A 12,733-nucleotide genomic window follows, 5' to 3' on the forward strand; every position below is an offset into this window, starting at 1 on the left:
TCCATATACGTTGGCCTGCCGTACAATATGCGGGTAGAGAATGCAAATAATTTCTGTACGGCTCCCAAACAATCTGCAATGATTCAACAGATGCAAACAACCATATTAACAATATAATTAGAAAAAATGTGTAACGAATGTGAACAATACATGTAACTCTGAAATTAAGAATGTTTTTTTTTTTTTTTTGATAAGTAAGAAAGATATATAATTAAGAATGTTTATTCACTCCAAAGTGAATTGTAAGTACAAAAACTACATGCCAAAGCGGTTTCCACTTGTAAGACACGATACCTGATTTGGCCGCAGTGAAGTAAACGACACACGATAGGCACGTAGGACGTGCATCGAATGTTCAGTTGTTATCTTAGCCCCTTTCTATCTAGCAAACAACACAGACATAACCTTCATATTAGTTACTTACATAATTCTCATGCGAACAAAGTTATTGAGGAAATGTAAAACGATAACTATCTAAGATGCTACATACCTGACAGCAAGTGGACCTGGAGGCAGTGCCTGGTGTGGATGCCTCATCACAGGACATATGTGGGGAAACCTCGCCCACGCCCACAACTGCACCAATAGTAGTGCACCCCCAATCTGCTTGGCTGTCTTCTCTGATGCCTTACAAAGGTGTCTATAGAGCCAACTTAGTGCTGCACTACCCCAACTATACTTCTTTCCATTGCTGATTGGATCGAAATATTGCAAATACCTAACTGAGATCCGTTCTCCAGACTTATCCATAAATAGCGTACCACCTAACAACTCCAATATGTAAAAACGAGCATACTCCTGCACAAACGCCTCAGGGGCGTCAACCGGGAGAGGGTCGCGAAACTGATCCTCAAGCCATTTGGCTTTTATGCTCGCCCCTTCCAGCACTCCAGTGTTCTTTCTTGGGTTTCTAAGTTCTCTACTTGGCGGATTACGCCCTAGCAATCTTCTGCAGACTTCACGCCAACTGCCCGTCGAGGGTATAGATTCCACCAACGGCAAGCCATCTACAGGTACCCCCATTATAACCTCCATATCTTGTAGTGTGATGGTCATCTCACCGTGGGGCAAGTGAAATGAGTGCGTCTCCGGCCGCCATCTCTCCACCAACGCTGTGATCAATGCGTGGTCAATGTCCATATGTGGGACTCGAAGCAGCCCATCTAACCCCGCATCAGTGATATAAGCGAGAATTCGTGGATCTAACCCATCTACCCCTCCTTCAAGCAGACCTTTGTCTCGGTGACGACAAGTCAATACACCTGGCACTTCCTGCAAATAGAGCAGCGTAGTATTAATAATAATTACAGTACCACATAATAAGTACGCTTCAAAGTTAAATTCCGCCCATCTTTCGACTACATATATTGAACAAGTGCATACCTCGCCTTCCAAATGAGCATCGAAAAGCAAACTTGAACGATGCTTATCCTGCCTCGTGCACAAAGTCTGTATAGCTCCATGTGGGTCCATATCTGGCATTTGGAAACAACATCAAGACAGTCTTATTTATTTATTTTTAATTATAAACAAATTTGTCTGAAAATGGCAACATTATTCATCTAATACAGTCTTTCACTGATTTAATAAATTATTTTAGAAAAGTTAGTTATCAAAGCATGTGTTTCGACAATTGATTCATTTAACAAATTAACATTTCTTTTGATAAATTAACATAGTATCAAAGCATGTGTTTCTACAATTGAAACTTATCTCTACACTACTAAAATAAATTATAAATAACATAAAAACGTGTTAAAATAATAATTAAATTAACTATTTTTTAACATGAGACAGAACTTTTTATCTTGCAATGTGTGCATGTGCGTGAGTGCGTGAAAAGATTTGTGCAGCTCATGGGTCCGGGATACAATTATAATTTTCCGAGTAACATTGGAAAGATATACATTTGGACCACAATACCAAGTTACAAGCTTTCCTCTTCACATGGTTAACTTGCTGCTTTAGACTTGAAAAGAATGAGACTTGAGAGTATTAACTCTAAAGTTTTAAGGATTATTAGAAGTTCACTGTTGTATAAAGAAGAGAATAACAGATTTCCATATGTTAGTTTCAAAAAGAAAGAAAAACCTATGAAATTCTTCCAACTTGAAATTTGAGCTCTAGTTGCATATATTGTCTGGCTGTGAGTCTATGACATCAAATGGTGGACTAAGATCTCAACAGAAGGGGAACAAAAACAAAGACAAAAACGAACTAAGTACATGCATGTATGACTTCAATACTATGTTAATTGTTTGAGTATCTATTTCTAATTTAAGAACAAAACTATACCTTAAGGTAATCCTAAAAGGTAGAGTCACAAAAAGGTAAAATTAATTAATTTCACCTATAGCTAATATTAAGTGTGATGGTGCTAATAACTAATACTCCAATATGTCTCAGTTAGCAAACATATTACTGACTGAGAAACTAGAGCCTAAGATTTCAGACCCATCTTATCAAACTACAAGTTAAAGACTGAAAGGATGGAAACCACGACAAATGATGTTTTCAATTTTGGGGTTGTGCTACTTCAACTTTTGACACGAAGAAAGCCAGAATCTCTGTTTAAAGAGGTATGCTCTATTTAATATGTTGTCTCCCATATAGTTTAGCATGTTACTATTTTATAAGTAGTTTTTTCACCTAAGATGGTAAATTCCAGCGGATTAGCTGAATATATTTCTATTGTCAATTGTCACTGATACAGGCAAGGAATGCAATAATGAAAGGAGGAAGCATAAGTGCCATGGCAGATCCATGCTTAAGTGGGGCTTATATTGTAACTGAATTTCAAAATGTATTATCGATAGCTGTTCAATGTACTACTCCAAATGAGCAAGAAAGACCAAACATGGAAGAAGTCTTACAGAAACTTGAAGAAACCCATATTTTAAGTCTAAACTTCAAATCCAATTGCAAGAATTTTTGAAAAAAAAAAATGTTTGGAAGTTGGAACCAGCAATGCTACAAAATATGTTTTATGGATTTGTATTATATATTTCTCATTATAAAATTAAGTGCCAACAATGGTCAATCTTGCACACATAGAATTGATAGGTCTAGTCCTGAACGGTTCAATGATGGGATCAGCCTAAGGGATTGGCTTAAACCTGGGCATAGTAATCTAAACAAAGCTGAAAGTGTGCTTATATTCAGGCAGATTGTGGAGTTAGTGGATTCTGCACACTCTCAAGGAGTTGTCTTAAATGACTTACGGCCATCTTGTTTCTTTTTACTGCAATCAAGTAGAGTTAAATACACTGGTTCTTCTACTTGATGTGAGAGAATTAGAGGGTGTGATGTGTCAAGAATCATTTCGGAAAAGGCCATTGGAACAAAATGAGCATGCCTACCTTAGTTTGGGTGCAAAGCAGCGAAGAATATGTGAGGAAATGAATTCTATTAAACAACAGCCTTACTTCATGACTAATGGTGGCTTCAGTACTAAATCAATGAAAGAGACTGAAATTTCAATCACTGGTCCAGAAGATTCAGGACAAACTGAACTTCAGTCTCAAAACAATTCCAGCTGCCAAAATAAATCACTGGCTGCACAGCAGACTAGATTTTTATGATTCATGTTGTTACTTTCAAAAATTGAAAATAACCCAGCTGCTAAAGTACAGTTGAATAAAGTTTTTTTTATTTTAATTTTATGTCTTGGCCTTTTCAAGTTCCAATGAATGACAATTCCTTGTTCATTTCTTTTCTCAGAACCCCAAGTTCTGGTAATGAAATTTTAGGACGATTTGAAATTCTGGGTTTTGTGAATTTTTCAAGAAAGCAGTGTGTGAGGCGGCTCCAACTAAGAAAGCAGACTCAGCTGCAAAGAGGGCTCGTCAAGCTGAGAAAAGGCGCATCTACAACAAATCCCGCAAATTTGAAATCAAGACCCCGCATGAAGAAGGTGCTTATTATACATTCTTGTAAAGAGGACTATGTTTAATTCTATTTTTGTTGTGGGCTCGCACTTTATCTGGTTTTAGGATAGTTTTTATGTTCGATTGTTCAGTAAAAGGCTTCTAGATATCAGTGATGATATAATGATATTAGAGCTAATGAGCTCTGGCTCGAATGGCTTCTTCCCTTGTAAGAGCAAGGTAGGGGGTGTGGTTGTGGGTTCAAGACCCATACAAGGTGTGTGTGTAAATTACCAATATATAGAAAAATTAATGGTATAATGATGTTTTATATATTATTTCAAACTGAAATTTTCCTTTTAGATTATGAAGCTATGTATCAAATCATCTTGATATGAAACTTCTCTTTTTGTTTAAGAATCATTAACAGGGTCACGATAAAGATCAAAGATCTGCTTTTCTTCAAATTAGTGTGATCTATCCACTATAACATGAAAGGCACTTCCTCCTATCAACATTGGTAGCCTGACGATTCTCAGCACAACTTTGGAGACCTAAATTCTTATGTTTTTTATTTCTTGTTTTTGTTGTTGTTCTTCTTCTATATTTCATGTGTGGTTAAACTAAATCAAATAAAAGGGTAAAGTTTATGCACAATATGTTAGGTGCTTAGGTGCAATATATGTTTCCCAATTATGTTCAAACACAGCTGCATTGAAGTTACTTGTCTTTGGAAATATAATATTGTTTGTGTTTCATTGGTCAATGCAACCATGTGTTTGTATTTATTTGGGGAACTAATGTACAAAACTTATTTTTGCCTAAATTTTGTCCCAAATTAAAATATCCTTTTTAATTTTTAATTTTTAATTTTATGTTTGGTCCATATCTGAATGAAACATCCATGTCGATATCTAGATTGGTATCATTCCTATATCTTTAAATTATTGAGGTAGAATTTGGGGTTTCAATCCGTAGGCCTCATTATTTGCTGACTTTCATGGACAGAACCTTTCATGAGTGAATCCAGAATTGAACCCAAAAGACAAGCACAACAAGACCAACATTCTAGTAATCACCGAAAAATATAAATTAACTAACTAACTAAATTGATCAAAACCCAGAATCAAACTATGCATAAAAATAACAAATTTACAAACAAAAATACCCACAAGCTAAACATGCAAGCTGAGCGAGACATACCTTGTGAGAGGGAGACCGAGAGCGAGACGGAGACGGAGAATGAAGCAGATCGCGAGATTGAGAGGGAGAATGGGAGTATTTGCGAGATTGAGAGGCAGAATGAGAGTATTTGTGTGGAAATAGCTTTAGATTGAGAGGGAGATAGCGAGATTGAGAGAGGGAGATAGCGAGATTGAGAGAGGGAGATAGCGAGATTGAGAGGTTTGGTTTGTGGGTATGTTTTGCTCTGTTCTTGGTTGGGTATTGTGGGTAACAGATGGTTTAAGTGTGGGGTAATAGGGAGAGATCGATGAGCAGTACTCGAGCTTCATGAGCTCGGATACCAAGTTTATTTTTTAAATTTTTCTGTTCCAACGTCGCTGAGCAGTACTCGAGCTTCATGAGCTCGGGTACCAAGTTTATTTTTTAAATTTTTCTGTTCCAACGTCAGGTGCCACGCTGGAACAGAAAAATGGGGTACTCGAGCTCTCCAAGCTCGAGTACTACCAAAAGTGGTACTTACCTAAATATTTCCCAAACAGTGTTTCGGGCCTAAATATTTTAAAAATAAATGCTAATGGGCCAAAATCGCCTTACTTTACTTGCATAGAATTGATACCAAAGCCCATCTCACCGTAACAATTCAAAAAATTGAAATTTTGTTGGGCCACCATAAGACCCTAAAAGAAGGGCTCTAAAATTTTTTGTTTCCTAGAGCTCTGAGGAGCCAGTGCTTATCTTATACACAACCGTAACCCCATTTATTGCACGTGCCATTCCCGAGCTTCTTTTCCTCCCGTGGAGAGTCAATAAGGGCCCACACAATGCCCCACAGGAACCATATTCGTTCAAGGTTGTCCACTTCAGCCCACTTTAATGCCCCCACATTGGGTCACAAGCCCACGTTACAGAGCTCGGCCTTTCCTAGAGCTAATTTACCACCAAAATGTGCACACTGCAGCCGTGAGTCCCAAAACCAAAGGAAGCCGCAGCCAAACCTTCGCTCTCTCCTCCAATCTCACTTCCGCTCTTCAAGCCGGTCATAGACAGATTATTGTTTTTTTTAAGAGCTTTGCCTGAATGATTTGGTTCTGGATAGTCTAAAATCGCTTAGCAGCTGACCAAGCTGGTTGGTTCAAGTATTCCCATGTAGTAATTTGCGTCTAATATTAAGCTTTCCATGCTCATTGCTAAATTGAAACGCTTATTTCGGAAGTCGTCTTTATATGAGTGGACTTCACCATCATTGTCAATTTTCACCTAGAATCTATGGATTCGATTCCTTAAGTTGTTTCTGTTCCTTAGTGGTCATTTGTAGCATGCAGCTTCCTTGACCTTTTTCATTAAGTCTTGTTCCTTAGGTAGCTCACTAGGATGCTTTAGAACTTTATGAAGGTAGGGCAGAAGTATTACTGCCAGCAGTAATATGTGTTTATGTTTATATCAATTAAAACTTTGTCTTAAGAGACTTGGAAGCTTCAATGATGAGATAGTTCATTAATTTAAATTTGTGAAAATGGTGCTACCAGCTTTTGCTTATTGAGATTTTTTTTTTAGGAAGTTTATGTTGCTTGATATTACCCATTTTCTATATATGCATTTCCTTTCAAGGTGCTTTGTATGTTTTTGTCCAGAAATTATAGGGCTCATAATGCCTTCGCAACTGTTCAGCTAAATATCTATTAGATGTTTCGTAAACGTTCCTAAATATGTAGTAGATGTTTGCTAAAAATTCCTTGTCCAAATTTTCAGTAGACGCCATTTCAAAAGAACCTCATTTTTTGGGAAGATGGGTTTTGTCTCAATTTATTTCATTTGAACTCATCTTTAGGAAGGACAAATTTCAACTGAATTAAATTTTATTTTATCTCGTTTTTAGGAAATTCAAATTCTAAACTCGTTTTGAGGAAAGACACGTTTAGGACTTATGAACTTGTCTTTACAGTAGACTATTTCAACTTGGAGAGCACAAAAGAAGATTATATGCATGATGTTTTTATTTTTAATTAATTAATTTATATATTATTAATCAGAATTTATTGATAAAGAAAACGAGAACTCTATGTTCGAGATGGTGAACGCAAAGTATCATAAACAATTACAATCAAATAAAAAAGAGAAACTAATAGAATGCTGGAAATAAAAAATGGTAGTAAAGTGAATAAATTCCAGATTTTATGAAAACAAATGTGTGCAATTATTTGGTTGAGCAAATTCCAGATTTTATGTGTGAAGAGAGCACAAAAGAACATTATATGCATGTAATGGGTCTTTAATTTATTATGTTATATGGTCATATTGAATTGGACATGGTTGCCAGTAATCATTAGGACATTTGTGAGTTTGACAGTTACATATGATGCACTTGTGTGTGTTTGGATAAGGTTTATTTTCACTTTAAAGCCTCACATTTTCTAGTACGTTGCTTATTTTAAAGAAAAGTAATAAGCCAATGAAAATATATTATCTCAAACAGACCCGTGTGCGGGCAAGACTGACATCTTAATGCTATTTACTTCTGGTGATATGTAGGAAGGCTGTGAGTTTTTCCCTGAAGTGTGTTTCTCTGCTTCGTGTGTTTCTTTTATTGATTTTATTTCTTTTTGTTTGTAATTCTTTGATCAAGTAACACACCCCGTGTACATGATGTCTTTTCTATTTTTACTAAAATATCTATTACTAATCAAATCAAAATATTTGTATTTCTTTTAAACTCAAAAGGATGATTATGATTCTTATGTTTGAGGTTCTCTTCAGGTTATTGTCATAGTAAATTAATTTGGTTGCATTGACATTTCGGGTTGAATGTTTTGAGATCACTTCAGAGGTCTTATGCTTGTAAGAGAACTTTGACCTGTTCTTAAGTCTGTGTATCTGCATGTGGAGCTTTAGATGAATATACTGCAAGTCTGCAACTCTAGTTTTTTCACAAGTTGAACTATAGGCTCTACCTTGTGAGTTCTCTTAGAATTTCAATATTTTTTAGTTTATAATTAATGTTTGTCTTAATTGCTAAATATTTTATGAAGGCGGTGGATCAAAATGAGAAATAATTTATGATTAACCCTGAATATAAAATTACTGTTCCATGAATAAAACATTCTGTGTACGAGGCTTGCACAGCTGCGCCTATTTTTGTTCTTTTTTTCAATAGCTTTACTTTAAAAAAGAAGTTCCATGATATAATTCCTTGACTAAATTATGTTTCAGTTTGCTGTAAATATTCCAAAGCAAGAGATCTTTTGGCTGTTAATTTGTACATCATTTAAATTGCATTTTGTTTGGTTTTGCAGAAGCAGAATTTTTCTTGTCAAAGATGAGTTTAATATCGCAAAATATTCCCCCGAAAAGTAAAGCTAAAATGACAAAAGGGAAGATATCAATAACCTCTCCTCTATGCAAGGGAATGAAGATGCTCAAAATGAATATTTGGATGTTTCAAGGATGAATAAGAAAAAGAAAAGGAAAGAACACAATGAAGAGAATGAGAAGCTAGTAATTGAGCAAGAAAGAGAAATGAAGAAGCTTGAAAACTCTTTGTTTGGATCTCTATATTCCCCTGTTGAGTTCAGGAAGGAAGACAAGGAAGAGATTCAAGACAAGCTTGAGAAAGGTTCTGCCTGATTCATAATGGATCGTTCTGCAAATAGCAAGCTCCTGTTCATGAAGACGATGCAGAATTATCAGAAATAAGCAATGACGAGCTAGAAACTAAGCAAAGAAAACCAGTCTGGGTGGATGAGGAAGAGGATAAAACCAACATAAATATTGCTAAAGTTAACAGATTAAGGAAGTTGAGGAAGACGATGAGAGTTTGATTTCAGGTTCAGACTATTTGTTGAGATTGAGGGCTCAGCATATTAAGCTGAACCCTGGCACAGAATGGGCCCAATTTGATTCAAGGTCAAGGAATGATACATCTTTTGATGATGAATCATCGGATGAAGAAAATGGGGCGGTACTGGCCCATAATTACAAGAATGTTGAAGTTGTTGAAGATATCCTTCAAACAAATGAAAGCCTTGTTGTGAGGAGCAGCACTAACTTGTTGCCTGGACGTCTTGAATATTCAAGACTTGTAGATGCAAATGCAGAGGATCCTTCAAATGTTCCAATAAATTCAGTTCAGTTCCATTGAAATGCGCAGCTGCTACTAGCTGCAGGATTGGATCGAAGACTTAGATTTTTTCATATTGACGGCAAACGGAATACCACGATACAAAGTATCTTCCTTGATGATTGCCCCATTCGAAAGGCATCTTTCTTGCCTGATGGGTCTTAGGTTATTGTAGCAGGAAGGAGAAAGTTCTTCTATAGCTTTGATTTAGTGAAAGCAAAAATTGATAATATTGGCCCCTGGTTGGCAGGGAGGAGAAAAGTCTGGAAGTTTTTGAGGTTTCCCCTGATTCAAGTACAATTGCCTTTGTGGGAAATGAAGGTTATATCTTGCTGGTTTCTACCAAAACAAAGGAACTGATTTGGACGCTAAAGATGAATGGAACAGCTCGTTCTTTAGCTTTTGCTGAAGATGGTCAGCAATTATTGAGCTCTGGTGGTGATGGCCAGGTCTACCATTGGGGCTTGAGAACAAGGGCTTGCTTCGGTAAGGCAGTCGATGCAGGTTGCGTAAACAGTACAAGTCTTTCAACTTCCCCAAATGGAAAATTGTCTGCAGCTGGTTCAGACAGTGGGATTGTGAATGTTTACAACAGAGAGGAGTTCTTAGGGGGCAAGAGAAAGCCTATCAAGACCATAGAAAATCTAACCACCAAAGTGGACTTTCTGAAATTTAACAATGATGCTCAAATATTGGCTATTTCATCTAGCATGAAGAAGAACGGCTTAAAGTTGATACATGTTCCATCATTTACGATATTCTCAAACTGGCCTCCCCTCAAGAAGTCCCTACAATATCCACTATGTTTGGATTTCAGTCCTGGTGGTGGTTTCATGGCCATGGGAAATGCTGGTGGAAAAGTTTTGTTATACAAACTGCATCATTACAATCATGCTTAAAAAGGAATGTGACATTTCAATAAAAGAAATACTGCTTTTATTGAAAATGTTACAGGTCAAGAACAAACAACAAAGGGAGACATCCAACATCTTACTCCTGTCTGGCCTTACCAAGAAGATTGGCAATTGTTGTGTTAAGTTGAAATTTCCAGAAAGTTTATTAGAGGAAGAAGAGGTGCTGTCTAAGACTCACTGGCCTTGGTGGATTGAAACCTTATTAAAAGATATATATATATATATATATATATATATATATATAATATTATTAAGCAATACTCTATGCTAGTTGTTTTTTTGAGAACTTTAGACTCTGTATTAGCTGAAAGCAGGAAACTTGCTAATTTGATAGCAAAACAGCCTCCAAATTTTGTAATGTGATGTAATCTCTTTGTCTGGTATCAAAAAGAAAAAAAAAGGCCAGTCGGTAGATATAACAAAACATAAACCTTGATTCATCTTATCCAAAAACAAAAAAGAATATAAAAAAAAAACTCTGAACAGAGTGGTAGCAAATAATAAGCTCCCAAGATAATACATAATACATATTACAAATGCAATGTTAGCAACCACTTAAGTCTTAACTGAGGCATCTGAAAATGTGGAGTTTGAACACAACATCGTCTCTCATCATCAGCTCAAACATGTACGCAAACATCTCCTACTTGCAAAGCATTTTCTCTCACAAATGCAGACCAACCAAGAGAGAACTCATATGATGAACATGAACATGAATAATTGTGTAACTTCACAGGCCATAATCGGTCCACAACTTGGAGCATCACGTACAGTAAGTGCACTTCCTTTGGCATGTTCCTTGAAGCCTTCTTTTGGTAAGTGGTTGATACAGCCACAGTACATCCTGCACAAAAGAGAACAGAAAATATTTTAAAAATAGTTTATTAGTTAGTGTAGAACCCATTCCTATGAAATGCTATTTTTTTTTTTTGGGTGCCTTCGGATGTCCATCAGCTTATTTTTTGTTTATTTTGTTCACAAGTATAAAAAACTAAAAATATACTAGCTAGTACCTTTTTTTGATACAATACAGTGGTACCTTGAAAAGGATGATGCTTCAAAAAAGTGTGCCTTCCCTTTTAAGATGAAAAGTTGAACCTAATAGGTCGTAACAATAATATTAGTTTTTGGATTTTGTTAATAAATGCTCCAAGCTGTGATTAAAATGCAATTAAACAATATTTGTATACATTTTTTAATAAATAAAATCAAAATGTAGAAATATATTAAAAAAAAAAATGCAATACTATTATGAATTTATGCGTATAAGCCAATAAATCAATAATATGTGTATTTTTTTTAATTGTGCATTTATTAATCTTAGAGCGCTCATTAACTAGATCCAGGTTCATCCATGCAGGATAATTATATAAATGTCAATGAAGTGATTCTATTGTTCACAATGATGTTGCAATATATTGTGATTTCCATCTACCTAAGATAATACGGCTTCATTTTAGGGTAATTTTTAACTATAAACAAAGCTTTAATCTCTCTTTCTCCTCAATTCTAAAACAAAATACCCTTATGACTTTCCCATATCAGCATCCCAAACATCCACAGTCACTCATAGCCTTTACAAAACACACAAGTCCACAATATCCGACCTCAACATTTTAAAATCTTAAAGTCATTGTCGCACAATATAAAATGCAAGCTCCCTTCCCTAGTTGTAGCCAACTCATAAGGGTTAGGATTAGATGGGATAACAATGTTGTAACTAGGTAGGTGTTGTCAAAAGATTAATGGTACATAGATCATTTTTTGTTTCTGTATTTAACATGGGATGATATGAAGAGCTATGGATAGGTATATATAAAGGAGTAGAAGTGCAAGAGATAAAAATGATAAATTGAAGTGCAAAGAGTTTTGCTTGTATATGTGAGGGAGGAAAATTTTTGAAACATTAGACCAAATAAAACAAAAAATCTTTATTTTACAATTAAAAAAAATCTTGAAACATTGAATCAAATGAAACAAAAAGTCAATATTTAATTTCTTCTTATCTTTATTGTGACACTTGGAAATTTTCAATTCTTGTTATTTTTGAAATATTATAGACCAAATTGAAAATATTGCAAACTTTATAAAAATACCGTTTACCAAACATATTTTGTGCCTCATGCTGCTTGAACATTGACTTGAAGCATTCATCAATTGGTAGTAATTTCATGGACTTTGTTAAAGAAATGTGAACCATTCACTCTTTGCAACGTTTGAAATCAAGTGGCAACAGCTCATTTTCGACTGGTGATGAAAAGGAATAATGAGCACGGTAAGCTCGAATCATCAACATGCTCAAAGTGTGTTGGAAATGAATAAAGGGATCAATTTTGTAGGCAACTAGTTAGCCAAACCATAACAACCTGACCAAAATTCTAACAATAGCTTGTGAAAATTGTGCCTTTAATCTTTCCTCCCACCTTTTTTCTAGTGTGTCTTCGATAAGGGTCAAGGTTGTTGGACAAAATATACAAACCCTATTGATAGAAGTTCCTGAAAGGCCAGGGCTGTAGATATAACAAAACATCAACCTTGATTCAATCCAATCCGAAAAACAGAAAAGGGATAAAAAGGTCTTGAACAGAGTAGTAGCAAAATAATAAACTCCCAAGATGATACACAATGCATTATTTACAATGCAACGTTACCAC

At 35.6% G+C, this 12,733-nt stretch overlaps 1 protein-coding gene, 1 long non-coding RNA gene and 1 pseudogene across 2 annotated transcripts; 2 read left to right on the forward strand and 1 right to left on the reverse strand.

The window, feature by feature from the left end:
- Positions 1 to 454: 454 nt before the first annotated feature.
- Positions 455 to 5,329, reverse strand: LOC126714851 (serine/threonine-protein phosphatase 7 long form homolog). Its single transcript, XM_050415241.1, has 3 exons — positions 5,070 to 5,329; positions 1,384 to 1,475; positions 455 to 1,272 (listed from the first exon to the last, which is right to left on the reverse strand). Exons 2-3 carry the CDS (start codon positions 1,471 to 1,473, stop codon positions 475 to 477), a joined length of 888 nt encoding a protein of 295 aa, XP_050271198.1. The 5' UTR covers positions 1,474 to 1,475; positions 5,070 to 5,329; the 3' UTR covers positions 455 to 474.
- On the forward strand, positions 3,170 to 3,861 carry LOC126714852 (uncharacterized). Its single transcript, XR_007651687.1, has 2 exons — positions 3,170 to 3,390; positions 3,721 to 3,861. It is a non-coding gene; the product is annotated as an uncharacterized LOC126714852 (long non-coding RNA).
- Positions 5,330 to 8,347: 3,018 nt separating the features above from the next.
- On the forward strand, positions 8,348 to 10,442 carry LOC126714855 (U3 small nucleolar RNA-associated protein 18 homolog; annotated as a pseudogene).
- Positions 10,443 to 12,733: the final 2,291 nt, after the last annotated feature.

The sequence above is a fragment of the Quercus robur genome, chromosome 2, assembly GCF_932294415.1.
Source record: "Quercus robur chromosome 2, dhQueRobu3.1, whole genome shotgun sequence".
NCBI lineage: Eukaryota > Viridiplantae > Streptophyta > Magnoliopsida > Fagales > Fagaceae > Quercus > Quercus robur.